Source organism: Gymnoscopelus braueri (assembly GCF_963280865.1).
Source record: "Gymnoscopelus braueri genome assembly, chromosome: 3".
NCBI lineage: Eukaryota > Metazoa > Chordata > Actinopteri > Myctophiformes > Myctophidae > Gymnoscopelus > Gymnoscopelus braueri.
Window position 1 is genome coordinate 48808222 of NC_137612.1, and position 11332 is coordinate 48819553.

The 11332-nt window shown below is 41.3% G+C and overlaps 3 protein-coding genes and 1 long non-coding RNA gene across 5 annotated transcripts in view; 1 reads left to right on the forward strand and 3 right to left on the reverse strand.

Annotated features, from left to right (window-relative positions):
- Positions 1 to 11332, reverse strand: part of mtss1 (MTSS I-BAR domain containing 1) — a 745180-nt gene that overhangs the window by 245341 nt on the left and 488507 nt on the right. The gene's annotated exons all lie outside the window — the stretch shown is intronic.
- On the reverse strand, positions 10 to 3138 carry LOC308082220 (uncharacterized protein). The gene is made up of 2 exons (XM_080423898.1): positions 3078 to 3138; positions 10 to 1853 (listed from the first exon to the last, which is right to left on the reverse strand). Exons 1-2 carry the CDS (start codon positions 3078 to 3080, stop codon positions 942 to 944), a joined length of 915 nt encoding a protein of 304 aa, XP_080280024.1. The 5' UTR covers positions 3081 to 3138; the 3' UTR covers positions 10 to 941.
- The window catches only part of LOC308082857 (uncharacterized protein), a 16151-nt gene continuing 11442 nt past the window's right edge, over positions 6624 to 11332 (forward strand). The window contains exon 1 of the mRNA XM_080424919.1: positions 6624 to 6850. Coding sequence (XP_080281045.1) covers positions 6628 to 6850 — 223 coding nt within the window. The 5' untranslated portion in view covers positions 6624 to 6627. The remainder of the gene's footprint in view (positions 6851 to 11332) is intronic.
- Positions 8308 to 11332, reverse strand: part of LOC308082376 — a 6633-nt gene continuing 3608 nt past the window's right edge. Inside the window, exons 2-4 of one of the 2 annotated variants that reach the window (XR_013932918.1) lie at positions 10602 to 10685; positions 9404 to 9557; positions 8308 to 8619 (exon numbers count right to left, since the gene is read on the reverse strand). This is a non-coding gene — a long non-coding RNA (uncharacterized lncRNA). Of the gene's footprint in view, positions 8620 to 9378; positions 9558 to 10601; positions 10686 to 11332 lie in introns of both variants that reach the window. The other variant, XR_013932919.1, reaches the window with a different exon arrangement.

The window sequence follows — 11332 nt, forward strand, 5'->3', positions numbered from 1 at the left end:
AGTGTGAGTAACTTGGTGGTGAGCCATAGGATAGATCCAACCTTACGTTTGGTGTACACTGTACAGTACTGTTCAGTCATCCATTTGTAACTAAGATAGTACAAATGTAACTAAATGGATCCTTACAGAAAGGAGTGGGGAGAAGCAGGGATATACTGAAGGTATAGTCCATTGGTCCAGTTTTACATCATCAACCCAAGATGTTTAGAGAGGAATGGGTCAATGTCACAGAGAATCAATATCATGCTTGAACTGGCATCAGGTCCTTTTCTCCTTACTGTATCGATGACAAAACGTGCCATCTCCTCCCTCGCCTGCACCCCACTGGCCTCCTCCAGCTCAGAGTCAGTTAGCATCCTCTTCTCGAAAGGTTTGTCCACGACACATTTGAGACTGGGAGCTGAAATGCTTTTGATTAAGCTGCTCCGCACAGAAAAAGGTCTGTCTTCTGGTGAATCAATCGTGTGCTCAACATGTTGTCTTCTTAAATCAGGAGCATTAAGGGATACATAGCAGTCCCAGGCACAGTCTGAGGTGTTACTGTCTCCAACAGGCTTTTCATGGGAGTGCGAAAGGGGTTTTAGAAGCAGCCTAACATGATCCCTAAACTTTCCCTTTAAAATAACTTCAAATGTTTCAAAATAATTCTTATAGGATGATTCATCAACTTCAAATGTTGTCTTCTTTGGTTGAATTATGATGGAATCGTCTTGAGAGGATGTGAGTATATAGTCTTGATTTGGGATTAGTTTACATGGAGGTTTTTCAATGTAAATCTCTTCTGGATGTATGCTCCTCCTTTCAGTCCGCACTTCACGAAGCACAACGTTCCCAGGAAGCAGCAATACTTTCAGGGTTGAAATGAGTGGCGCATAAAACAGTAACACCAATGCATGGATAGGACTTGCGTCAAAAAATGATTTGACCCACTTTTTTGCACCTTAAAAAAAACCTGAAGTTGAAGGATTGCTGCTGCTGTCATCGTTGACGACGACACCATAGGGTGAAAATCCAGTTATATTTATGATGACGTGAGTTTCTGTGATCACATCGGGCTTGATAAGCTCGATGCCCTCATCCATTACATGGACAACAGACAAGGACTTGCCTCCACCCATGGAGAGGATCTCACAGTGTGGAAGGTGTAACTGACACACAAACCCCTGAGGACATTGTGTGTCAAACAGTGGTCCTGCAGGCCTCTTGCCAAGCGGTTTTAAAAGCCTTCGATTCCAAGGTACTGTCCTGTAAGTCACATCTCCCTCTGTCTCCATCCTAAACACCAGGCCGGTCACACTGCATTGGAACAGTCCTGCTTGGGTGCAGCGGAACCTGTAGCTTTCCTTGTTTTCTACAACAATGATGTCAGGTGTAATTTTCTGTGTTTTGTACAGTAGTGTAACATCATTTAAACTGTGGGACCGCTTTGCTGTGAAACTTGCCTTCTTCTCTGTACATGGACTTTGGCTCAGTGAGGGTAAGCTGCGAGAACGAGGCAGGGAGCTGGATTCTCCCATCCTCAAACCACTGAAGCATCGACTTAGATCAGTTTCCTCTTGGAGCTCCGATGAGGGATGTGGAGAGGACAGTGACTCTGTAACTGGATGATCTGTGGTCGAGAAATCACAGGCTGTTTCACATGACATTTCTTCTGGGGAATGTTGAGAGCACTGTTGTGATACGGATGGGGAAGGCAACATGGGGGAATGGGGGCCCACTATAGCAACAGAGGGTGTAACTATTTCCCGTGGAGAATCTTGGGATGAGGGACCTTCATGCAGTTTCTGGTATGGTTTTGTGGATGCCACATCATCTTCATCATCATGATCTGAATCAGTTTCCCTGTTCTTTTTCTCCAGCTTTAAAAAAAAAAGAGAACAGAAAAAATCAAATCATGGATATTAAATAAACATAAACAAATATGAACCAAATAAATCAGTTCTACAGCACCAGCTCTTAAAAAAGTCACTCCCTGCCAACTGACTGACTGTGTGATTCCTAACTTTCTGCTGATGTTCTAACATGCCTTGCTTCAGTACCGCTCTACCAGTAGATGAACATTTTGACATGTAGGCTAAGTTTGTGGGAGGTTCTACAAAAAAACTATAAAACCATGAACACAATCTGATCAACCACAATTTTGACTTTTTTTTATTTTTGGCATATTGAGGGGCCTCTAAGCAACACAATGCCAAAAGCGATTTCACTTACTGTAGACCCATAAGGGAAGCCATTAATGTGAAGACTTTTTAATAATAATTGTATGTAAAAAAAGTATTGGCATCAATTCTCAATTAAAAGCATATTATAATGCCCGACAACTGCATTTGTTTATGATTCTATGAATCTTAAGACTGTGCTCTGTCTTGCCCCTCCCCTTCAACACGTCCTTGCATCTTATCCTCACCTCCTTCCACGGGGACTATGGGGCAAGATAGCATCGGGAGTGAGGAACGCAATGTTTCCAACAGCAAGGATGGAAAAAGAGAATCAGAATAGATTAACAGAACAGCATCTGCAGCATTCATACAGTGTGATATACAGACATGTAAAGATAGTGTTTGCCCTAAACCTCAACAATGTTTGTGTGTGTGGTGAAATGAAAACATACTGAAACAACTCAATAACAATATTAACCGACCTATTGTCATACGACAAAGTATAGCCTATTAGGCAATAAGCTTAATAATAAACTACACTAGATTGTGTGTTGTCTACCGACAGAAAATGTGACATAAATGTCAATAAATTCATAGAAAATTGCAGGCCTTATAGTCCCTACTGGTATTCTGTAATTCTCTGACAAATATGACAATGAAATTGGTATTAGATTGCATTCAAAGTGGTATCAAAAGGTAAAAAATAATCACATTAACCCATTTAGACCTGTTGTAACCTATACGTTGTTCTACCTTTCAATCGTTGTTCTACCCTTCAATCCGGGAGCCACCTATGTGTCTCATTAGTTGTTGCTATACATATAGCAAAATAATGTTTTAGTGAACATGGGGTCCTTGGACCTCATTCTTGCTTTCAACTAATATGTATAATGAGGCAAAGTACAATGAGTACAGTACCATTTCAAAGCGTTTGTCTTTCAGGAAGGGGGCTATGTGTCCTTGAAGCAGTTGTTGAAGAGTCTGGAAATACATCGAACATACGAAAAAATTTACTTCAGCAGGTATGATGTGTTGAGTAAACCATGTTGATGACTGATCTACACAATAACAATAAGTTCTTCTAATAATAATGCAAACATAAAGCTGAACTCACACTACAGGATTTTTAAAATCTTAAACCATTTTGAAATCTGGTGGCTTCACACACACAACAGGATAATCTTATTATCTTATCAGATAATCTTAAACATGCGCACACTACACAATTTTAAATCATAGGGTATCACACACTACAGGATTCTATCCAGATCCTCGGGCTTGCCGGAATGCAGTAATAATAAATAATATAATAAATATCACCCGTTGGTCGGCTGCCCAATTGCTCCGCGATATTATTACAACTTATTAGTAGCCTATATAATTTTTATATTAAATAAAGTAACACAACATTACAATACGTACATTTTCAACCATTCAAATCATATTTAAAGTTTTTTATAATTCCGTGTTTTTTTTTATCACACACACACACACACACACACACACACACACAGCCCCACCCCCACCCCCACACCCACACCCACACCCACACACACACACACACACACACACACACACACACACACACACACACACGTTTTATGTTGTTTTGACTATGCCATTGGCTCATGGTACGGTGGCCTAACCAAAGCCCTAAAAGAGAAGTTGCAGGTTTCTCAAAATAGGTTGGTCAGGCTTGTCTTGGGGCTGTCTGCAAGGGACCATGTTGGAAAACATCATTTCCAGCAGTTGGGTTGGCTCCCTCTGGCAGCCAGGTCAGTTCAACTACAGCTGAACTTGGTGCATAACATCTACATAAACAGCGCCCCTGTGTACCTATGTAATCTTTTTCAGAAGCGTAGCGAAGCCCATTCCCACCTAACCAGAGCCAGCATAGCAGACCTGACCATGCCCACGTTCACCACTGAAATGGGAAAACGCTCATTTAGATTTGGAGGAGCAGTTAACTGGAACTCGCTACCCCTGACCATAAAGAGCACCAGCAGCCATCTCCTTTTTAAGACAAGGGTCAAAGCATGGCTATTAGAAAACGTTGCCGAATAGTAGGGTCACTTATGTTAGCAATGTGATTATATGTATTTATGCTGTAGGTAGTGTAGTAATTGATTGTTTTATTTATTATTGTACTGTTTACCTGTATGTATTTTGTTGCAGTGTTGTTTGTCTCAGACCAAGGACCACAATGAAAACAAGTCGCAAGACTTTTCTGTGTCTGTATCCTTGACGTTTCTATGATGAACATGGTGTAACATGTGTTTTTCTCGTGTATGACGTCTAATAAAATCAAATCAAATCACACACGCACAAGGGCCTGTTGCCTGATTTGTGCTTCAGTTCACCTTACCACAGTTATAGTCCATGAGCCAGACAAGATTTCATTATCGAAAGAGTGGGCAAAACCATACCTATATTAAATTGTTCATAGGGTCAATACGAGTAAATAAATATATGATAACCTCTCCACAGGAGCAGCTTTTTCATGGTTATCACACATTTTGTTATTTTCCCCATATCCTACATGACAGGTGAAAAAATGACAACATTTTAAAAAGAGTTATCATAATGAAACTTCCTGAGTTGATTACTTACATGAAGACAATGATTTATGGTATTACAAGTTTTCTGAAATTGTATATTTAAATATGCAAATTAGGCATTACGAAAATATGCCCGAATTTGTATAACTTTCCAGAATCAACATTGGAACATTGGACAAAGCCAGAGTCAACATTCTTATTTCATTTTGTTAAGATGTTGGAGTCAAAGGTTTTTAACGAGGGAATATTCAATATCTGGCTCAATTTTGGGGCTCTGGCTCATGGACTAAATGCCTAATTTGCATATTTAAATATACAATTTCAGAAAACTTGTAATACGATAAATCATTGTCTTCATCCAAGTAATCAACTCAGGAAGTTTCATTATGATAACTCTTTTTTAAATTTTGATTTTCTTTCACCTGTCATGTATGTATGGGGAAAATAACAAAATGTGTGATAACTATGAAAAAGCTGCTCCTGTGGAAAGGTTATCATATATTTATTTAATCGTATTGACCCTATGAACAATTTAATATAGGTTTGGTTTTGCCCACTCTTTCGATAATCATTGCTCAATTTTGGGGCTCTGGCTCATGGACTATTACGGCTAACACAAGCTCAGAAGATCCAACACGTCTCATCGTGCTAATTCATGCAACAAAGTATGAACCAGGCTTGAGCTTGCTGTGCAGTGGCATGTACAAAGAACATTTTGCAAAATGAATGTATTTATGAACTGTGAAGGGTGCACGTCGTGACACGATTTATTGTGTGAAGGAGTCTAATATGCTTACTCCATTATATGGTCTTAGTTTGCCATCTAGCGGTCAAACATAGAACTTCATGCACATTGCATTCAACAAGGACATCTAGTGAATCTGGAGTGTATTTGTTCTGATTGTATTACATTTATGGGTCATCTAATATATTAAATTTAAGTGTAATTTACATTCTGTCACCAGTAAGTTAATCTCTCAAGAACAGCTTCTGCACTGCGAACAAACAGCAGAGGGCGCTGTTTTTCATTTTCAGTTGGCGATGGGTTCCCAGATTGCCAGTAAGTATATGAATCTACTGTGTAAATGTATTGCGTGAACATAGCCTTTGATGCTACTGAGTTGGATGTTTCTTATGTATTGTATTGCATCAATCAATCAATCAATCAATCAATCACCAATGGATATAAGTCATCAGTGAATATAATGAGTATAATCATTCTAAGTGTTATAACAGTTAGAATGGAGTCGAAGTGGATGTAAGGTTATGTAACCATTGTTCCTTTACAGTGGACACTCATGTTCTGTCTGTCTGTCTGTCTGTCTGTCTGTCTGTCTGTCTGTCTGTCTGTCTGTCTGTCTGTCTGTCTGCATACAGTAACTGTTACACACTTACTCCACTAGGGGGCGAAATACATTTAGACAACGGTGTCTGTATCATTTATTGCGCAAATGCGCATGCGTGAAAGACGTTAACCCGGAAGTAGCTGCGTGCACTTTTTCATGGTGGTGTTATAGAGAGGGCACCCGAAATCCCCTCCCATCCACTTGCATTGAGTTGCTCACCCAGCGCATGAAGCGAATTCACCCCTTCTTCCGGGTTGGAAAGTAGGGTGATGGGCGTAGCCTATTTGGGGCCACTGTGATATGTTCTGCGTCACAGAAGTGACGCGTTTTACGTCACAGAGGTGCGCGGCCCCGTGCGCAAGCTTGTGAGTCGAGCCCCATTGGTCGAAACCGTTTTCGCTCGTACATTGTGCAGTGGCCCCGTCCGTTTAAGCTGCAGTACCTAAGAATGGCCAGCATGTCCATTTCGCTTCAATGCAACCACTGGGTTCTGGGGGCTTGTTTTTAACTCTAATTGTTGAACAAAGAGCGCGTGAGAAAAAAATGTCCCAAACAGGAGTTAAAATGCGTCAAATGGAGTCTGTGCAGATGAAGATAAATGCACACATGACGTTGGTGGGAGAGGAGATATTGTGTGTTTTGGAGAAACACACAAGTGATGTTTGTTTCGTGAAGCTTAATGTCAGAGTGTTTGTGTTGGAGCGCCTCAGTGCGGCTGCAGAGTTCATGTGCAACCTCTTCCAGAGAGAAATAGAGACACTACACAACACCAAACTACACACTGCAGGTATGTCTGTTACATACACAACACCACTGCAGGTATGTCTGTTACATACACAACTCCAAACTACACATTGCTGTAGACTGCAAGCGAGCCTGCACTGGGCCTGTAAGGGGCCACTTAGGGCTGGCCTAAGGGCCCACCGTGGGCTGCCCACACAGGGCCCCAGAGGGCTTGCTCATTGGCAAAGTGTGGGCCCCTAAGTGCTGGCCCTGCATGGGCAGCCCTCACTAAGCCCTCACTTAGCCCTCACATGCCTACAGTGGCCCCGCATTGGCCCACTTGGGGCTATGAATAAGCAGCCCTCACTTAGCCCTCAGGAAGCCCCATTAAACTATAACCTCAAAATAACTATATTCTATTCATCTAAAATGTACTAAACTAAGATCTGTATTGTAAAAAAAACAATTACAATAGTTGTTCATTGAATGGTTTATTTTCGGCTTTTGTTTACAACAAATCAAAACACACTTGTGTGGACTTACAAAAAGAAAGAAAATCACAAATGTATACATATTCAAAGTCAGCTCACACACAAAATCCAAACTCCAAATAGTCAAAGGGATTCAAATCAATGATTAAATATAATACAGAACAAATATAAAACATTGGCAAATATAAAACCAGTGTAACCTTTCCTGTCTTAGTCTCCAGACTTATCAAAACCGGCAGACAGGGGAACTGAATCAAGTTCAATTCCACAGCCGAAATTAATACTTGCGTCGGTCTCCGCTTTAACTTTGGGGTAGAACCCACTTGTATCTTTTATTACTATTTTCCTGTTGCACAATGGTGAATGAACGGTCTCTTTTCTTCAGGCACTGTTAGTTTATTATAACTCCAGCAATATCAAACACGTTTCAAGTTCACTTCACTTCCTCAACTTATACAATAGACAAATGCATACAACATACATACATACATAATACACAATACATACAACATACAATAACCCATCTCTCTCCCAGCATCCTTCTCTCACCCCAACCAAATCCTATTGTCACAGACTCCTCTTAAAGGGGACATTTTTTACAATTTTACAACACTACCCCCACTATGGATGGCAATGTATCACAATTCCACTCCATCAGTGCAGTTACAATGTAGCATACTTCACCAACATCTCAGCAGATAACATGGCCAAAGGCAGACTTGGCTTTTTTTTTTCCAGGTAAGGCTACATGGTAGACTTAGCAAAGTGGGCATATTATGAATCAACTATAAAACAGATTACACCAGTGGTCACTGAACATATACTGGATAGGCATGCTGCACCTCTCTGTTCACCTGCTATTCACTTCAAGTAACATACAAATAATTAAATTAAATTCGATCTTTATTTCAGACTCAAGGTCCATATCACAGACAGCATGACACATACACAACGATAAAAGCAAATAACACTGCTCAGGTTCAGAATAGCAAAGTATGAGAGTAACCATTTGCTTGTACATACTGTGCAATCCACAAGTCCTTTTTCCCCGTACCTAAGGAGTTCTGGGTAGACTACCATCACTCCTGGTGAGATCAGGGCGTCATTCTTGCCCCTTTTCAGCAAAGAACTCACCACAATGTTTTTATTTTAAACAGTTCAGTTCAGTCTGTCACCCACTCCCCAACCTCCAGTCACCTGTCAACGGCGAGTCCCCTATACCACCGGCCAGCCTTGAGACTTGATTCTTGAGTAAATTCTGCAAAACTGACACGAATTCCACGATGTTTCTTCTTGTACTCCTCACAACCATTGCCCAGTCCTTTCTCATGGCTGAATTCATCTGGAAATATATAAAAATAAATAGTGAGTGTGAGTGTGAGTGTGTGTGTGTGTGTGTGTGTGTATACATACATACATACATACATATATACATACAGTGCCTTGAGAAAGTATTCACCCCCCTTCCCCTTTTCCACATTTTGTTATTCCACAACCTTATTCAAAAATTGATGAAATCAATTGTTTTACTCAAAATTCTCCACACTATACCCCATAATGACAAAATAAAAACATATGTTTTTGATTCTTTTCCGACATGCACGTTGTGCATGTTAATTGTGGGACCTGATAGAGACATGTGTGTGCCTTTCGTGTGTCAGATAAATTTTATTTACCATAGGCAGACTCCAATCAAGTTATAAAAACATCTCAAGGATGATCAGTGCAAACAGGATGCACCTCAGCTCAACTTTGAGTGTCATAGCAAAGGGTGTGATTTTGTCTTTTTTTTTAAATACATTTGCCATAACATCTTAAACATCTATTTTATTTTGTCATTATGGGGTATAGTCTGGAGAATGTTGAGTAACATTTTTGAATAAGGCTGTAACATTAACATTGTATGTACACTGTATGTGCAAGCACTGTGTGTGTGTGTGTGTGTGTGTGTGTGTGTGTGTGTGTGTGTGTGTGTGTGTGTGTGTGTGTGTGTGTGTGTGTGTGTGTGTGTGTGTGTGTGTGTGTGTGTGTGTGTGTGTGTGTGTGTGTGTGTGTGTGTGTGTGTGTGTGTACACACACACTAACATATTTATACTTTTACCTAAGTATTCATTGTCAAAGCTTACTCTTCCACTGGGGCCTCACTGCTAGCCAGCAGACTGTGATAGCGCTCCTTTTGTCCACCCGCTCTGTCACTTGAATTACGCAGCCACACCCTAATCTCCTTCTCAACATCGGAATCCTGAGGACTTGGATCAATGCGTTACTTTCTTACAGCATCTGAAACATAAAAACAAATATGCTTATATGAAACAATAATTTGTGTAGGAAGCAATTTCTTATTCGTTGCTGTCGGGCCAAAACCTTGTATCAACATCCTTCAATCTTTTTTTGTTTCGTTTTTGTAAATGAAAGCCCTACTTCGTCATACAACATGTAAACCATCTGTTAATTTAACTAGTATAATCCAATGGACACAAATAGTCCATTTGGGTTACTTGTTAACTACAGATTTTACAATGGAAGCTGCCATTCTTAGGTTACCTGTTAAAGCGTGTTGTGTGGGAAGCTACTCCAAGTGATTCATTCAACATTATGGTCAGGGGTGCACATAACTTTTTAGTTCTAGTACTCAGTACCCCCCGTTTTGTCAACGGGGGGTGGGGGGGTGGGGGGTGCTGCGCGAGAAAAAAGGACGCTCTGCTTCCAAATTCCAAAGACGCTCTGCTTCCAAATTCCGCCGGTTTTCGCGGAACCCCCCAAGGTTGGTGCCCTGTGCTGCGCTGCTTTTATCCGCCAGATTGGGACGTTCACGGCATATTTTGCACCATTACGGTGCGTTCATCATCGGTGACGAGTGCCTCTAACAGCCACTGCTGGCTGCGTGCAGCGATGCGAGGTAACACTCACACAATCACGTGCAGCATGCGTCCCCTCCACCTGCGCCTAATGGCTGTACATGGGGCCGACGCGTGCTTTAGCGTGATTGTGTGAGTGTGGCTTCAGGAAGTAAATTCCTAGCCTCGATCTCCAGGCTTTTATTTTTTAGTTTTGCTAAAAAATAAAAGCTTGGAAATTCCTGTCCCAGCTGTTGGTACGCAAAAGCGCCTCGCGTCGTCTGATGTGCCGCGCATTATTTATTTTGGGTGTGCATGCGCACCTGCGCACCAGTTATGTGCACCCCTGATTATGGTAGTCCTGAAAAAATCTAACACTTTGTTTGCAGACATAAACATACATAAACCATGCTAAATCCAGATGTGACGTGTGTGGGCATTCCTGTCCATGATCTCCCTATATATCTATTGGTGTTATTAAACATACCTGCTGCTGATAGAGAGCCTCTCACAGCAGGGGGTACGGCCACAGGTGAAGGACAGCTTGCAGGTGGAAGGTGGCTCACACTCCCTGTGGGCAAATGATGGTGTATGTCAGCGGGTGTCCAAACATATTTTTCAAAGAGGGACTTATAAGAAAATATGAAAATACTTTAGGGTCGACTGCATCTCCTGTCATACTGCACCTTTGGACCATAATTAAATCACATACAAATGCATCACATTACAACTATTTAATTTAACCCTTCCATTGTGTTAGGGTCATTTTTGACCCGTTTTCAAGTTTAAATAGGTGAAAAGTACCCTTTGCATTTCTTTATTGGAACGAGGCTTCATGATATCCTCAGAAATAGCCATTTTAACGCAACAAAATTATTTATCATCTTTTTAATTAATTCTTATGGTCTTAAAAAAAAAATGACACTTGTGGTGTTAGGGTCCGAAATGACCCGGCAGAGAAGTGTGGCTCAATTAGGCCCCCCCCTTCCCCCACACACACCCCCACACACCCACACAGTGAGAGAGAGACAAACAGACAGGCAGACAGTGAGAGAGAGGCAGACAGACAGACAGACAGACAGACAGACAGACAGACAGGCAGTAAGTGAGAGAGAGGCAGACAGGCAGACAGACAGACAGACAGACAGATAGACAGTGAGAGAGAGGCAGACAGACAGGCAGACAGACAGACAGACACACATACATACAGACAGACAG